Consider the following 18,695-nt stretch of genomic DNA (forward strand, 5'->3'; position numbering starts at 1 on the left):
TGGCTTTAGCAAAGTGCGAGCGGTTTCTTTCATTTTCCTTTATTTGTATCAGTTTTAACTGTACTAATTTGTATACTTAATTCATACAAAATAACATCTAATTTCCAATATTGTATATATGTTTGTAATTGGGGTTAAAACTATATTACGTTAGTAAACTACACATATAATAAATAATACATAGGTACATATTATGTGGTTACTCATTGCAATATTGAACTTTGTCGTAGTAATACACAAGTTCTTTGATCTTAACGGTAGGAAGATTTTCTAAAACAATTATATTTCGTTGAATATGGTATAAGCGTTTACATAATAAACATACGTTTAAGACAATCCATATTATCTTCTCAACAATATTCTCTATTTACTACTAATCTATTTAGGCGTTTGCAAGCTAGAGACAAACAAATTCGAATTTAATAAGATTTGCAGTATAATGTTTACGAAACAAGTGAAATTTCCAAAATTTAACAAAACCCCGTCAAATTTTTCGGGAACAGAACCCTAAACTTGCAACTTTAAACATATCTGAGAACACTTTCCATTACACTACCTTTTTCCTTAGACCATTCTTAAATCCGAGCCCATTTTAAAGATCATCACCTTCTATTTTAGTTGTACTCCATGTAGGGAACCCTAAACTCGCTCTTAAAACATAGCTAATAACACTCTCCATTAAGTTACCTTTCGAATTAACACACACAGACACACACACACATACATAGCAGTCAAACTGATTACACTCTGTTTTTCGGGGGTTAAAAATCATAAAAATTTACCATTTAATTTCAAAGTCCGGGCTTGCACATGGGACCACCCACAGTTGCTATTGGATTATGGAGTAAAAAGTATATTTAAATACCTAAGGAAAATTTTCCATACTTATGAAATCAGTACAAATTCTAAGTTTCCTAAGGTTTAAAGTTTCAAAGGTTTGTTAAAAATAGTTTTAAATTTTACATGTATGTCACCAAATATATTCTAGAGAAAAAAGTATGGCACCTATTCTACATTTGCTCTGTGCAAATTTTGTGACGCAGAGATACTCTGATATATTTCATACACCAGTTAATTAAAATATTAAATTATTAGCCCACTAAAGGTAGAAAAATAGTAGAAAAAAACCACTAGTTTTAGTGGTAAAACTACTAAGTTGACAACACTGGACACTGTATAAATTTTTTGGTATACTTTGTATGAGTTTAGCTAGTTATTCTCTAATAACATCATTTTATGCAATATTACTTATAAACAAAAGTTAAAACCAACAAATAATCATTCAATGATTGATGATTCAACAATAGAAAGAAATAAGAATTAACGATTATCGCATACTAGATAAAAGTAAAAGCCGCCCTAGTGAAAGGTATCTTCACAGGAAGATTAAAAATAATATTTCTTAAATTATATGTTTATTTTGGATATTTTTTTTTATAATATCAAAGTAATTAAGATTTATTTTTAAAATTTTTGTTTATTTTATAAACACTTCAATAGAAAATACATGTGGCACAAATATATTTTATATATATTTACACTTATTTCATCCAGAAGTGTTCAAATATAAAGAACCAAACCAAAGAACCATTGACAAATATCAAATCACTGGTTCGTTTTTATTTTATGTTTGGTTAAATTCAGATAGTTTATAAAAAGCGACCGATCCATAACATACGTCATTTTGTGTAACAAAGCTTAATGAACATGTCGCCCTGGCAGCTCAGTTGGTTAAGGCGTAACCAATATAGCTTAAGTATGTGTTCGTAAACATCCAATATAACTGGAAGTTTATAGCCTTTTATCTATATCTATTTTACTTTTTTCCCAGAAATTTCAGGGGTAGGTTAGGTAAGGTTATATTGGCCTTCCACGACGGATACGCTAAGACTATAGAGCCCATTGTGACACCATATATGTGCTTTACCATCTTTCCGCTGATAATTTCATTTATCAGCTCCTCAATTTCAGAGGTTGAGTGAACCTCCTTCATGCATATAGCATGCACTACACCAACCCATCACAACTTTTAATGAAATTAATTTTTGTTGCAACGGCGGGAAACGAACCAGCTACCCTAAGTAACCAACTGAGCTAACCTAGGGTGACTTCAGGGGTATCAATTACTAATAAAATATATCTTTTATTTAAAAAGTTATGTTAAATAACTAAAACACATTCGTCAATGCTTGCTTAGAAAGTTTCTTTTATATAGGTGGTTCTTTAAATTTTCGAGATTTCTCTAGAACTTGATCTACAAATGGTTAGTTAAATTGTAAATACATCACATACATAAGCAAACATAATTTTCTGAGATTTTAGGACAAATTATTAATATTTCTTAATAAAATTTTGTTTTATTTCATTTAAGTATAAATTGTATATAATAATACTTTTGAGAAATTAATTAGTTTATTAGTAACAAATAAAAAAATATATCATGATTCATTATATTTTTGGCACTTTTTAGTTTTTTCTTCCACGAAGCAAAATAAATGTGTTTTGGCTGTATTCCAAGTTTTTTGATTCAATAGATTGAGAGGAGAGTTTGGCTTGCTTGTACACTGAACTTGTGTGCATTTATAAGTCTAGTATTCAACTAACGCTTAACATAGAAAGATATTTCTTATTATTTTTTGTTGTATTTTTTCTTTTGTTTTTGTATTTACCAGTTGTTCTTTTCTACGTTCTGAAAATCTCATTTGAAGTAGTGATTTGTGTTTAAAACGTTCAGTGTATAGTTAAAAATATTGTACTAATTTTTCAATATCGTTTTCTTTTGTTATTTGTTGGAAGGTACGAATGTTTCTATATAACATAATATAGAAAATTTAATTTCATAATTTTTCACTTTAATTTAATCCTCAACCCCATATTAATTTTGAAATAAGAATACCATTTGTTTTAGTGTGTTTTGTTTAGGTACAGAGATTGTGGATAATATTTGAGGGGAATTTTTTTTTTTTAATACAGATAATTTTTCTTACTTCTTATTTTGGAAATAAATTGTAGCGAGATTTATTTTAAAAATTTTATTGTACAAGATCAGAAATAAGGTCGACTTTCACCCATTTATTTACTAATGTAAAATGCTTACAAATGCCCATGTAGTGGGTTGCCTAATGATCAAGACAACTTTTAATAAAAATATCAAAACTTGGAAAGCTTGTATACTTTATTTTTTGACTGAAATTTTGTGAACAATCATATAGCACCGTATTTGCAATAAAATTATCTTTATTTAGATATAGGAGTCAATGAATTAACATATGAACGTAAATGCTATTCACAACCTGTATAATTGCGATAATATTGAACGAAAAGAGGCAGACAACATAGCTGCTGCATATTCTTTATGACTTTTACGTTCGGCTAGATCAAAATTCGTTAGATATACAAGTCAGTGAAAAATTTCAAAAAATTTTACTCTTGATATTTTCACTAAAAGTAGTCTTGACCATATCTATTTAGGCAACCCATTGCAGGGATATTTGTTAACATTTTATATTTCATAAAAAATAACATTCATTCGGTAAACAGATGGGTGAAGGTCGATCCTAATTGGGATCTTAGACTATTAATATTATTTAAAGTTTTTTTATATTGAAGACTGCCGAGCAGTTGAATAAATGGTTTAATTCCTGGTTCTCAATTTGACTGTAATTTTTTAAGTTTAACATTAAATTTAATATCCCAAAATTAAGTGACACTTTAAATTACGCATTATGTTTCAACGTGATGACGCAGCCTGTCACACTGGAAACGAAACGTTGGGGTGATCGACGTTTATATCGATATCACGATATTAATCGTGATATATCGTCGTGATTCTCTGGGATTAGAGGAAGGGAGAGTAAATGCCTCTTATCTACATGCCATTCCGGTAGTCAAAAAGCAGAAAAGGCGTACCTTTACTGTAAAATTGTATTGGATTTTCATATTTTGCTCATTCAAATGTGAAAGTCTGCTAACAAAGTCAAAGCATATTTTATCGAGTTTTCCTTACATAACTTCCTTTTTGGTTCGAAAACGTTCATTCTTTAAAAAAAGAAATAATCGTTTTATGAATAAATTAAATTGTCATTTAGTTTGGAGATATACTGCATAGAAAGTATAGTTCCAAAAAAAAGTTTGTTTAAAACATTGTTTACGTCATTTTTATGGCCAAAATACTAAAATCTCTCCACATTTTAAATTCAAACACTCTGTATACGATTATCCACAAAATAATAATTTAAATTTATTTTCAATTATGAGCCAAGAATATTAGGTTCAATGTCATGACGTCCATTTTACAATTTTTTTTTTATATAACCAGGTAACAAACGAAAATGGGACAAGCTCAAAGTTATGACTTAAAAGATCAAAATCACGAAGATCAAGATCCTTGGTGGAGTCCACAATCTGAAGAAACAAACCATGCAATCGAAACTAAAAGTGGATCGTATCAATCTACAGTCGACTTCGGACAACATACAAATTCTTCAAATCAAAACAATGAATGTACAATCAACACTGAAGACAATTTAGACAATGACAGTCAACAGTTTAATGGTTATTCAAGGACATTAGATTCACGTGAAAAATTGGAAATATTTAAGAAACATTTAGAAGAGAAACGTTTAGAACGGCAATCAATTTTATCTGCGAAAAAACGTGAATTTGATCAATTACGTACTGATTTAGAGCAACAAAAAATTCAGAATAGAATATTAAGTGAAAAATTAAAAGAATTAGCTAGTGGAAATTCTGTAACAATAGATAATAATGAGATATCGAAAGTGGTTCTGCTTGAATCTAATGTGGAAGAATTAGCAAAAGAAAACGAAAGATTAAAATCTCAATTACAAACGTTTATAGAAGAAAAACAAAATACTGAAGAGATTTTAAAGAAAAATAAGGAATTACAGGTATTTGAGAATTTTTAAATTTATAAATCGTATATTTTTATTTATTGTGACGATTCTATTGTCTGTGAACAAAAGCTTTTATAGCTGGTCACACGATAACCGATCTCAATTTATTGAAAAACTGCCAATGTGCATTGATTAATTTACAAAAATTTAAATGGCAAATTACTAGATAATGTTTTATGCGCTTTTCAATTCGAAACAATTCAATTTATTTCAAATAATTTTGATTTTTCAAACTCGAATCTTTTGTTATATACAGTCGATCACAATAATAACTATTGAATTTATGTACTAAAATACACCGGTATTTACTCTGAAAAAATGAATCCACCTCCGATTCGAACGTTATTCATAAAAATATTGTTGAAATTCCTTTAAGCAGGTTTCCTTCGAGAAATAAATGGCTTATGGATTTATAAATGGCTTATGGGTTATTTTGTCCTGAAATTAAAAGTAATTTAAAAAAAATTTCCGAGTTTTGATTTACATAGAATTTTATTTAGTATTCCGACTTTCTCTTATTCTTTATAGTCAATGTAAAGGTAAGCGGATCTAATTTCGTAGAAAAAACATTAAATCGTTATTTCTCAAAGAAACGTCAACGATACTTATAGAAGAAGACTAGAATTATAATACAAAATGTTTTTTTAAATTACTTTTTTAATAATGAAAACCTTTCAATGCTAATGACTGAATTTTTAACCCCCGGCTAAAAAGAGGGGTGGTATAAGTTTATCGTGTCTCTGCATCTAAAAGATGAAGCGATTTTGAATTTTTTTGTTTGAAAGGTAATTTTTTATTTAAATATTAACAATTAATTATATAAGGTGTGCATGAAATGAATTGTAAATTTTGTAACGCCTAGAAGCATTGATAGGGAAACGTAATTTTAGTTTAGATGTTCATTAAAATCACGAATTGATTATTTTACGAATCCGTTCGTTCGGAAGCTCGTCTGTCTATCCCATGTCACAATTACTCAAAACCGAAATAAAATAACGGGATGAAATTTTAACAGTGTGTTCTTTACAAGTAAGTTCATGGATTAGTAAAATAGGACTATTCATGAAACTATGAGACACACAAAAATGTGAACAGCAAGAGTTGCAAGAATGAATCTTAAAACAAAAATTGTTCGCTGTTTTTAAATTGAACAGTAATAAACTTTATGGATTTGTGGAAGTATATCAATATTATAAATACTGGTTTCTATACCATGTATATATAAAATATATGAAGATATACTAAGTTTAGTCCCAAGTTTGTATCGCTTAAAAATATTGACGCTACGAACAAAATTTTGGTATAGCTGTTCATAAAATCACCTAATTAGTCCGTCTGTGTACACGATAACTCAAAAACGAAAAAAGATATCAAGCTGAAATTTTTATAGTAAGCTCAGGGCGTAAAAAGTGAGGTCGAGTTTGTAAATGAGCAACATTGGTCAATTGGGTCTTGGGTCCGTAAGACCCAACTTATAAACCGTTAGAGATAGAAAGTTTAAATGTAACCAAACAAGTTTAAATGTAAAAAATGTTCTTTAAAAAAAAATAATAATAAACAACTGTTGTTTGAAACATTTTGTCGTAAAAGTGACTGTTTACCCGTGAGGGCGCAAATTAGGCGCAAAATGTATAGTATGTTTGATATGGTAATACCAGTTATGTATGTGCGTGTAATGTGCCAGTGTAATTAACACTGCCTATACATGGTATTTGAACAATTAACTCAGTAAATTGTTTATTTTCATTTGTTCAATGTTAATATTAATCAAGTAAGTTAACAATCTAAATAAAGTAAATAATCATACGCAATTAAATATTGATACCAAAGTTATAAATGCACAAGGTATTTGAACAATTAATTATGTTCGATGTTTTTCATTTGTTTATTCTAAATTTAGTTAAACATTTTCTAATTTCCCGTTTATCATCTTAGGATCTGTTTTCCCAATCAGTTTCCGCCTAATACTTTTTATAACCACTGTCAACTTATAATTTCAAATGTTGGGAAATATCTAACTTTGTTTTACTGTTAGTTAATTGACATTCGTATAAATATTTTCATTACTCGTCGAGTCGATACCGTACGGTATGGTAAATTTATTGTCGAATAACTTTGAAAAATCATTACGAAAACATCGTTTTTAACTATGTGGAAGAGTATTGTACCTTGAATCTGAAAGGTTTCTCTGAACGCTTATAGTTAACGATGTCTGTACGAGATGTCTTATTGATTTTTCAATGTTTCAATCACATCCATTATAGCTGCGATTTCCTACAAAAGAGTGTGTGCATTACATGGGATCTTTTACAGTTTGGAAACCATTTCTTTAGATTTAAAATATATGAAGTAAGAAGAGTTTTTATGGACGTTCTTATGTATAAGACAAAGAAAGAATCTTTCGACAATGTATTGTGTGTGATGCGCATGCAATCATATCATTTGATTTAGGCGGGAGTCTTGTTCACACACTGATTGACAATAACACACGCATCACCTACAATATATTGTCTGAAGACTCTTTTTTTGTCTTATACATAAGAACGTCCATAAAAACTCTTTATAAATTTTAAATGGCTACTGTTTATACTTTATTTCTCAAAAAAAGACTACATGACATGTAGAAATTTTAGTTCTATAAACAGAGACTATTTACATTGCTATTTGTATGTGTTTGTCTGTCCGTCTTTCAGTTGCCTTGTAGCGACTATATACATGAAGGAGGTGCACTCAGCCTCTGAAATTGAGGAGCTGATAAATGAAATTATCAGCGGAAAGGTTGTAAAACACATATATGGTATCACAATGGGCTCTATAGCCTAAGTGTGTCCTTCGTGTATAGCCAATATAACCTAACCTAACCTAACTTGCCTTCTTGGTACTATACTCTACCCTACCAGGATACATCCCTCTTTTATAAAATATGTAAATGTATTTTAAATATACAGAATTATTAAGATCTCTTCTAACATCTCCTCTTATTAAAACAAACTATTATATTCTTGGTATAATATAAATAATAAAGGTGTATCCATCTATAGATAGGTAGTTAGTTATTATTATTATTATTTGAATCTATTTATTATAAAATTATTCAATATACAACTACCACTGTACCATTAATTTGAATATTATATATTTATACATCTTCTTACTTTTAGTTATTATATAAAATATTATATATAACTGTTATTAATATTTTGTACAAATATTGTTTTATTTCACAATAACACTGCAACTTTAAACACTAAAAACTAATTTACATTTTTGTTTTATTCCTACCTATAGGAACCTATCTATCTAGATACCTACCAACACAATAACTTATATTCAGAGAGCACTAGGAGATACCTTTGTAAATAGAATATAAAAAAATATAAAGATTATTTTAACAAGCATAAATATTTAATAAAAATATTTAAATGAAATTTATGTTTGAAGTGCATATGAAATCTATATTATTATAAAACGGTAACGATTTTTTACTGTGTGCGTACATCACTGGAAAACAGTTAAAGCTATGAAACTGGGGTTATTATATGAGTTCAAGGTGTATTAAGAAACAAATAGTAAAAATTATTCAAAATTAAGTTAACTTCTATCTTCAGACTTCAATTGTATACTAATCAAAGTTAAGTTAAGTGTTTTTCAAGTGTTAATCAAGTTTAATAGTATTTTATTGATAGAAATAATAACAGATATATTAAATATATTTAATTTCTGCGATTTTTCATTTTTAAGATATTGAATGTTTTTGTAAATTGCATTGCATAATATAGGTTCACTTTTCTATAGAGAAGTTCACGTTCTTTTGAGGATGTACGAGCACCAGGGCGATTTTGGATATAAGGCTTGCTTTTTTTAAATATGAAGTTGGACTAAATCTAAATCAATTCTGAAAATCTTAGAGGGGTTCTTCGATTATTAAAATAAATAAATGATTTCAAAAGTAGGCATATTAAACATTGGTCTAATGGGAAAACGGTAGATGGATGATTATTTTTCATAGTTTGTCCAACACTAGTCGGTGGAAATTAAAAAATTAACCATACAATATCATATACAGGTTTACTTTAAATCGGCAAGTCAAGTACTTTTTCAATTTCAAATTTTTTTGAAGAATTGGCAAGCAAAGTTTCTCGGAATAGAAAATTTACAAAATTTTATGTTGGGCACACGTTACAGATTTCAACTTTTTTTTTGGTTGAATTATACTCATTTAACTGTTGGAATTTGTCTTAAATAATTGATTATGCGGTGACATTATTGGTTGATCAGTAATTTATATCTGAATAATCACGTTTTTTAAATCGACAAAGTAAGTTTGTTTTTTCAAATTGTTTTGATGAAATTGGTAAGCAATGTTTCCCGGAACAGAAAATGCACAAAATTTTATGTTTGCCCACGCTAGAGATTCCAACTTTTTTTTTGTTGGATTCTACTCATTAATGGTTGGAATCTGTTTTAAATAATTGATATTGCGGTGACATGATTGGTGGATTTATCAGTAATTTATGTATGAATAATTAGCAATTTATGAGAGTTGAGCGACCGAGCGACCTACAAAGACAAATATCTTCTTTCATGTTAAGGGATGGAAGATCGTATTCCTTATATATAATCATTCTTGGCTATAGTATTGAAAATTATGCTTGAAAAAAATTGTTATAATCTAGCGATGCGAGCACGGGCAACGGTTAGTACGGAAATAAAGAAATTGAATATTGTAGTTATTATTCACTTTTATGTTTTACATGTACAAGAAGTTTTTAAAATATTGAATGTTGAATCTCCAATGAAACCCTACCTGATGGAAAATATCTTTCTACATTATATCTGCTATATTATGCATGTATTATACATGAAAACCTTTCTGTTGAGTCGCTCTATCTATTAGAAAAACCGCAACAAAATTTTTTGCGTAGTTTTAAAGGTCTAAACAAATATAGGGACGTAGGGATACAGCGGGAAGCGACTTTGTTTTATACTGTATTGCTATAGGCAACACAACTTTACCATCAAAATTGTATAAATTTTCTGTATTTGTACAAAGTGATGTTTTTCACAGTACAGATATATTATATTTGTTGCCGGAGAACAAATGAAAAACTCATATATATTAATTAATTCTTTCAGAATATTTTATTAAAGCGTTCATTCATTTATTTAAAAATATTCTTTTGTTGGCAGAAGTGTTGTATTCCATACAGTTTTGTTACAAGAGGTAGACGACAAGCTTGTGAAATTGTATGAACAAACTATTTGGTAAATTTTTTAAAGAAAATGATATTTATGTAGAATGTTTGATAATTCGATGGCCACCTTATAGGAGCTTATCCTAGAACTCATTTGCAACAAATTTTGCCAGTTAACATTAGTCTGAAAATGCACACCACTCCAGTTAGATTAATATATTGAAATGACATGCATTTTTAAATGAGGACCTTTAAAATTGGACTTATAAATGAAAGGAATATAAATGATGGTTAAAAGAATTTCGAAGTTCGAAAATATCACTAAATATTTCGGATTTCAATCGAGGTATTTCGGTTTTGTGTAATGTTTAAGAGCCTTAAGCTGAATTTTGCCTCCAGGTTAATTACAAAAGCATTTGTTTCCAACCAAATGCTTTTGTAATTCTGATTGTTTTTACCCGCCTGTCAAGCAGTGGTGATGTATCTTGTATGTATATTTGTTTGTAAACTTAATGGATCTCAACATTCAAAATTTCAACATGGTTCTTTGATAAGTGTTTGAAAAAACAAAACAAAATGGCGGATTTTGGGAGCCAAATAATAATAAGTTAGTAAAAAAATTAACAAAACCTATCGAGTTGGGTATCAAAATAAAAGAAATTAAATTGCAAAAACATATAAGATAAATGTTGAAATTTAATTAGGAATAATAAATTGGTTTTAAAGTTTTAATATAGAATAATAAGAGGATTTTTTAAGTGCTGGTACACTAAACAGTCTAAAGTAAAATAAATAATTAAAAAAATGAAAAACCCGACTGCATTAGATAAAATCTGAAAAGAACGAATCAAGTCCATTAGTTTTCATAGGGACTTTAACAGACGAGCTTATTAAAATTTATATTTTTTCATATTTTTTCTAACGCAGTCGCGTTTTTCATTTTTTAAATTATTTTTAATGTTATTGTCATTAATATAGTTAACTAATCAATAGGACTAAATTTCGAAAATAGAATTTTACTACCAAAAACTAGAATAACGGCAGATAGAAAAGTGATTTTCCCTTAAAAAATGGCTTACCTTGCAAATGGGAAAGGTCCCTCTGTTTGTTAAATCAAAAATTTCTTTGTCAAAAATGTTTTTATGTTTGTGGAAATATTTGATTAATAATAATAATTATGGCTTTTCGTTGATGAGTGTAAGCCCAGAGCTAACTTTTCTTTCATATGTTGTGCGCCGCAGTCTTTTACTTTCTTGTTTTAAATACCAAATGTCAACATACTATACTTATAATGTACTTTGTGTCTGGTGTCTATCTATTATTTTATATATTATGGTACCGAATTTCTTGTATATTTATATTTAAAATAATTATTTTTAGATTGAACAAGCCTCTTTACAACATGAACTACAATCGTTGAATAAACAAATCAGTGAATCGGAACAACAAAAAGAAGAATATATAAAACATATTGCTGCGTTAAAAGACATTATAAAAATATCAAAACAGATGATTTTAATACGGGAAGGAGAATTGAAAGAGGTATGGTATAGAAAAATCATTTTTATAAAAATAGATTTTACTCAGCACAAATTAGCGGATATTTAATACCGTTATATCCTGTATCTCAAGTTGGGAGACAGGAAGTTATAATCAATGCGGTTTTATTATTTTGGTCAAGTTTTGTTCTTTGTTTTGTCTTATCGGTCTATCAATCGATCTCTCAGTGCTTCGATCGATTAAATTTATTTATTATTTATTTTCTTAAATATTCCCTATGCACTAGAACATAAATTGTCCCGATTTAGTCATTAGAGACTGTATCAGGTTAGATTATAAATGGTGTTGAATTTATAAAAACAACCTTAAGGTATTATTATTTTGTTCTCTGTTTGTAGTTGAAATTAAAAGTTGCATTAATTGAAACCACATTAGCTGATCGTGAGGCACAAGTAATGTCAAATGATTTACGTGAAGAATATGAAAGGCAGTTACAAAATATTCGAAATTTGCGAACATTGTATGAAGAAAGATCAAGAATAAGCCGAATTGAATTACAAAATGTAAAAGATCAATTAACAGATACGCAACAGAAATTAGAAAGCGAAACGACTAAAAGCAGGTATGAATTGCAAATCTTTTTTTTTAAACTAACACAATTCCAAAGCTTGCGTGACAACCTCATCTTAACTTATTTTTTTTATTTTTAAACATGGATTTCTTGGCGTAGGTGCAATATGTTTATATTCTCTCTGGCATTCGTGAAAGTACACGTCAGAAACCCTCACATGCATTGCTAAGATATATTGAGCGCCTCCGGGTACTCGGCTGGTTGGTTGATATTAAGCTTTTCGAGTTTAGATTAAAAGTTTACAGTTTTTTTGTGGTTAATTTTGAGTATATAGGGCTACTAATAATAATTTATATAACGTTTATGTAAGTTTTTTTAAATGTGTATTCACCTTAATACTAAAACTAAAGATTTTCGTTCGAATCTTGGTTCATTTAGTTCGACTGAAGTGTTATTTTTGGTTTTAGTCGAGCAAAAAAAGTTTGCATTTATATTTAATTCTGAATTTCTTGTTAGAATAAGAAAAGAACGCATATGCACCAATTTTAAGATGGTATCTACAACTACGCTTGCATTAACTTTTGGGTTATGGCAAATAATTCAAAAAATTTAAGCTGGATTTTTACCCATTTTTGCAAACGGAACAGCAATGTAAAAGGCATTCTAAATTCCCAAATTTTTAAATAAATAGCATTGAACCTACTCACCACTGGCTGGATAGCGAAACATGGACAGATCAAAAATATTGGACCAACACGCCACTCTGCTTTAAGTTTAGCCCACCTATTCTTTATCAGAGAGGAGATATATCTTAGACTGAATTCTCTTCTCCTCTTTATTTTTAGTCAGTTTTTAATTATAAATATCATCATGTGTATTAAAATTGTTTTCAATAAAATTAAGTAGTACAATGGAACAACCAACGCACGCCATATGTATTTTATTAACTTAATTAGTATAATAATTTTTCGTAATTAAAGAAAACTATTTTATGATTATTATTATTTCTCTTGTTTTCTTACAATGTTGCTCATTCCCAAATACAAATGTTATTTAAAATAAATCAAGTCCGTATCAAGTAAAAGTCTTTCGGATATGTTTACTAAGCATAATGTGTTGGCGTACTGTTTGTGTAGCAAATCAATGGTGCCTTCAGTATAATAATTATTAAGTGACCATTCTAGCTAAAACAAAGTTAAATGAAACTGTTTATTCTTAAGATAGTTGTGTTTTAATTTGTTCTTTGTTTTAAACTAGATTGATAAAACCATTCGCTTGTTTTCGAGTGAAAGAGTAAAGAACAAACAAACATCGTTACTTTCACATTTATAATATATAGGGATTGTACTCCAATTGAAAAATGAAGGGTATTAGTTAATCCAAAAATATGCAAATAATTCGAATATAGGATAGCAAATCTCGATTAATGAATTCATTAATATCAAGAGGTGGTGCAATAATGAAATCACCTCCTATGTTTGTGAAGATTGTGAAGATGTTTTCGCATACAAATGTTGGCATTCTTAAAAATATTTACTGCAGTCGCAGAGCCTTAAAATTTCTTACCTTAAGAGCTAGTTAACTACGTCAAGCTTTATTTAACAACATGAAATAAACACACCGTACTAATCAAAGTAAAAAGCAAGTTTTAAAAATAGTGTTCCATAATTATGGTCTAATACTAAACAACAGTAATTGTATAAAACTGTTTACTCTAGATATGTATTATATTCGTGAAATTATATTTTATACTATTATAAAAAATAATTATTATTTTTTCTTTTGTAACCATTTCAATGTACTTATATCTATTTTTCTTACAGTGAATTAGAACAAAGAATAAATGAATTAGAAACTGATGTCTCGCAGAAATATGATAACATCAGTAGTCTGGAATCAAATTTAGGGTTGTCAAAGGCAGAATGTCGTGGTTTAAAGCATGAAATGGCTGTTATCAATCAAGTAAGCATAAATGTTAAAATAGTATAGTAGCTGTTTTACCATTCAAATATCAATCTCCTCGAGCGAGTAACATTCCCAGAATTTTTTTAAGATTATATTTTTGGAGTCTTTTCTACTTAATGCAGAAAGGTTTTTATTCCAAATCGCGATTTTATGTAGCATTTTGTCTCTAAAATAAAATCTTAATCACCAGTGTAAAATGTTTATTCCTATTTTTAACCCCCGAATCAAAAAAAGGTGTTATAAGTATGACCGCTATGTGTGTCTGTCTGTCTGTGGCATCGTAGCGCCTAAATGGATCTACCGATTTTGATTTTTGTTTCGGTTTTTTTTAAGGTAATTTAATGAAGAGTGTTCTTAGTTATGTTTTAAGTGCGAGTTTAGAGTTCCGTACCGGGAACAACTGAAAAATATGATCCTCAAAATCGCTACTTCTTTTCAGATCTAGGGTCTAAGGAATAAAGTAATTTAATGAAGAGTGTTCTTAGATACTTGTCAGGGTTTTTTAAATTTTATAAATTTCACTTGTTCAAATAAAATTTTAATACTTTCTTGAAAGAGATGCTATCGTTCGTATGAGATACCGTTTATCCACTTGCCAAATCTTAAATGTTAATTACATTTTCTGTGGAACAAATAACCTAAATTATTAATAATATAGATTTTTATTGGGATTATATTTATTAGCAGAGTTTTAATTTTATTATTTGCTTACAGTTATTTGCCCAGTTTTTGCTGGGATTTAATTCTCCAACACAAGACGTGAATTTGGACAAACTAGTTCAGTTATTAGAAGAAAATCATGATCTTTTAACAGATATAACCGTGAAAGACGATTCAGACGAGACTGCCTTACCTCGATTATTATTACATCTAGTCAATGAAACAGATAAAAGCACAGAACATGTAAATAATGAAAATTTACAACAAGAAGAAAATTCAGTTCCTGAAGGGACTAATACTAAAATTCAAAATGAAGAAGTTGATACAGGTAATAGCTTTTTATTTTCTTCATTCTTTATATGGAATTCATATTCAGTCTTCTATTCAGGGCAAGGTAATATCACTGGGAATCAATTTAACTCACCAGAAGAAATTGTTACAAATCTTCCAAAAGTATGGAGAGTATTAATGGAATTGTTGAGCCATCAAGTTGCTCAACCTGTTGAGATAGATGAAAGTTGTACAACACCAACAACAGACGCTAGTAATCCATGTTATAAATCAGTAGAAACACCTGGTGGAACTCGTTACGTGTTAAGCGTTAGTAAAACTTATATTCGACTTAAGGTAAAAAAAAGCAATTAAGTTCTCATGATAATTCAATAATAATGTAAATTTCTCCTTTAGGATTTAATAATGGAAAAGAAATATTTACAGAAAGAAATGTTGAAAATGAAAACATTAAATACGCGTTTAGAAAGTCGACTTCACGAACAAGAATCTCGATTACATATTGTTACGAAGGAGCTTAGTAAAACTTGGCATATTGTAAGTATATAAGCCTGGTTTAAAAGTACAAAAATGAGTGCCCCATAAGAACTGTATAATGTTGATTAAATCCAAAGCATTTTGGTTTATTTCTTGGAATTACTTGAAAACGGCCCATTCTCGGTCTTTGGACCCTTCGAGATATTTTTCACAAAGTTTCAAAAAATTCAACATAAGTGACATGAAATGCCCCAAACCAATTTGAAATAATTTTATTTTTTTGTCAATGCCAACACTCGTTGCAAATTCAAGACATAAATTGAACCAGCTTAGTCAATAGGGCTTTTCATTTTAAAATCACGACTCACATTTGTTTCTTACTAAATGATTTATAACCAATGTGATAAAATGCATAACAAATATCTTCTATCTTAGTCCTACTTATTGCTGTCAGTACGAAAAAATAAACTCTGCACTTGCGCATGTGACATGATGAAAAGGTCTATAGATAGATGTCCAATAGTCCACTTTTCATATGGTTTATGTAATGACTTCAATACATAGTATAGAACAAAGTCACTGCCCACTGTCTGTCTCTATGTCCATATGCCCACATGTATGCTTTGACCTTTAAAACTACGCAACGGATTATGATGCGGTTTTTTAATGGATAGAGTGATTTAAGAGGAAGGTTTTTATGGATAATATATGCATAGTAGTAGAAACATACATAGTAGGAAAACACTGATAATTTTAGAAGTTAAAATAAAAGGAGGGTAAGTGACGGCATATGAATTGAAGCTTATAATACAATAATCTTTGAATTAAAAAATTGAAGTTGCCCAGCGAAGTGGGTAGTTCACGGCTAGTATATCATAAACCATAGACTAAATTTAATTCCTGAATTATTTTTTTTTATTGTAGGTTGGTAGATTGCAACGCCAGCATGAACAGTTACACACAAATGAACAGATTTTATGTTACGAATTACGACAGAAACGAAAAATGCTAAATGAACTCAAAGAAGAACTAGAACTTTGTAAAGGTAAATGGAAAAGTGCTCGTGAAAAGAATAAAGAATCTGAACATGAATGCCGTAAATTGAGATCAGAATTTGCATCTAGGCGTAGTATGGCCATATTAGAAAGTGGTAATAATAGTGCTGAAAGTGGTTACAGTGACGAACAAGAAGAGCTTGATAGTGAAGATGATGATTTGGATGATTCTGAAATACAAAGTAAAAAAGAACTTGAAGAGCGTTTTTTTATTACTGACAATTCTAAACCGTCTGAGATAAACTGTGATAATGCAAATGCTATAACAGAAGATGAAAGTACTGAAGTGTCATCTATCTCTGAAGAAAGTATTTCAGAAAACGTGCCTTGTTCCAATATTACTGATAACAGTATTTTACCGACAGATGAAACAAATGAAATACCTAAAATAGTAACAGAATGTCAAGAAGTAAGCCAATCCATAAGCGAGAATTGCGATGAATCAAATACAGATTTTGACAAACAATCAAACTCAAGTGAAAATTTAAGGCTGAAAGAAGAAATGCATGTACATTTTGATGAGAACGTTGAAATATTTAGTTCCAATTCTAGTGAAAAGCTTCTTGAAGGGCCATCTACTTGTATTGAGAACAGCACACCCCTAAGCAGAGCTAGAGAATCCATCATCAAATCAGAAAATGCAGCAAAGCAACGGGAAGAGAGATTTAAAAGACTAGAAGAACATTGCCAACAATTAAAACAAACATATACCAATCAAACTCAAAGAGGAACTGACTTAAGTTTACGATTAGATAATCTTCATCAACAATTTAGTGGCGAGTCAAGTTATAATACTGCTTCAGGTACTAATTCAAATGTAGAAGAAAACACATTAACCCTTGACGGTGAGGAATCAACGACTACATTATCCATAAAAGAGGAAGCCACTTTACCAATTTCTGTTAACCAAGAAAACACTCAACAGGAAGAGCCTACACCTAGTACTTCCACAAGGAATCCTACAGATAGGGAAGAACGTTTTAAGCGATTAGAAGAACAGTGTAGACAATTAAAACAAAAATATTCTAAACAAACTAAAACGGGAACAGAACTATGTTCAAAATTAGATAACATTCATCAGCAGTTTTCACCTGGATCATCTTCAAACGGTAATACAAGCGACAATACAACTGGGAGTAGTATTAGCAGTAATATAACAACAACGAGTAACGAATCTGAAACATTGAAAATAATTCCCAACATAAATACTGCAATGGAACAAACTGATGTTGAATCATTAAATAATCAAACGACTACTACACAAAATACTACCAACACTAATAAAAGTAACAACGATGAAAATTAAATGAAACTAATGTTTATAAGGTTATTGTCATAAGAAGAATTATGATGAAATGTATTGCCTCAGGTGCATTTGATTAAGCTTTTATTGAATGATGATTCATTAAATGTAATTTAATTTATTATAACACATTAATGTTGAAATGAAAGTCATATATATACAATGGTTATCATAATTTATTATACAATGTTTCAAATTTATTATCATAAATTCATATTATACCAACAGATTTTGTAAAATCAATGAGGTAGACATATGTATGTTTTATACAAACAATAATTGTATGTATAAATCTGAACACTAGCAGCCGGGACCGATTGATTTAAATGGTGTGTATTGGCGCTACGTTCCTTATCACAAGTAATCGTTCTGATTTGTTTGTTAGTTGGAAGGTAAAGCCAAAAACAGTTCAACAATAAAACGATACCAAAAACCAACATGTAGATTACCTAGGAAACTAAATTTTTTTCAATCGATTCAGCTTGCCATGAATTTTGAAAAAATGCAACAATATTATTATAATTGTCAATTTGTATTTTTTGTCAAAATTTTATGTTTTATCATTTAAAAAAATTGAGCTGTGAAAGTTATCAGAAGTTAAAGATAACAGAGATAATTTAAAGTAGGTACAATGAAAATTTTGTGTTATGCCATAATAAATATCTTGATCAAACGAAACGTAACGGGTTAGCTACTAAATTAGAAGTATGCCATCTTTAAACTATTATTACAATTAATTCATACGGTAGAAACTAAAAGAGG

At 29.3% G+C, this 18,695-nt stretch overlaps 1 protein-coding gene across 1 annotated transcript; it reads left to right on the top strand.

Annotated features, from left to right (window-relative positions):
- Positions 1–2,618: 2,618 nt before the first annotated feature.
- On the top strand, positions 2,619–18,452 carry LOC123297459 (myosin-10-like). Its single transcript, XM_044879126.1, has 9 exons — positions 2,619–2,796; positions 4,319–4,910; positions 11,492–11,653; positions 12,010–12,233; positions 14,006–14,144; positions 14,862–15,135; positions 15,196–15,434; positions 15,495–15,635; positions 16,500–18,452. The coding sequence occupies exons 2-9, from the start codon at positions 4,332–4,334 to the stop codon at positions 17,934–17,936; spliced, it is 3,195 nt and encodes a 1,064-aa protein (XP_044735061.1). The 5' UTR covers positions 2,619–2,796; positions 4,319–4,331; the 3' UTR covers positions 17,937–18,452.
- The last annotated feature ends 243 nt before the right edge of the window (positions 18,453–18,695 follow it).

Source organism: Chrysoperla carnea, chromosome 4 (assembly GCF_905475395.1).
Source record: "Chrysoperla carnea chromosome 4, inChrCarn1.1, whole genome shotgun sequence".
NCBI lineage: Eukaryota > Metazoa > Arthropoda > Insecta > Neuroptera > Chrysopidae > Chrysoperla > Chrysoperla carnea.

Excerpts from the sequence above, each read along its gene's own strand:
- LOC123297459 (XM_044879126.1), top strand. The coding sequence starts at position 4,332 with ATGGGACAAGCTCAAAGTTATGACTTAAAAGATCAAAATCACGAAGAT. Across the intron at positions 12,234-14,005 it reads AGCGAAACGACTAAAAGCAG|TGAATTAGAACAAAGAATAA; the intron begins GTATGAATTGCA and ends TTTTTCTTACAG. Across the intron at positions 14,145-14,861 it reads AAATGGCTGTTATCAATCAA|TTATTTGCCCAGTTTTTGCT; the intron begins GTAAGCATAAAT and ends ATTTGCTTACAG.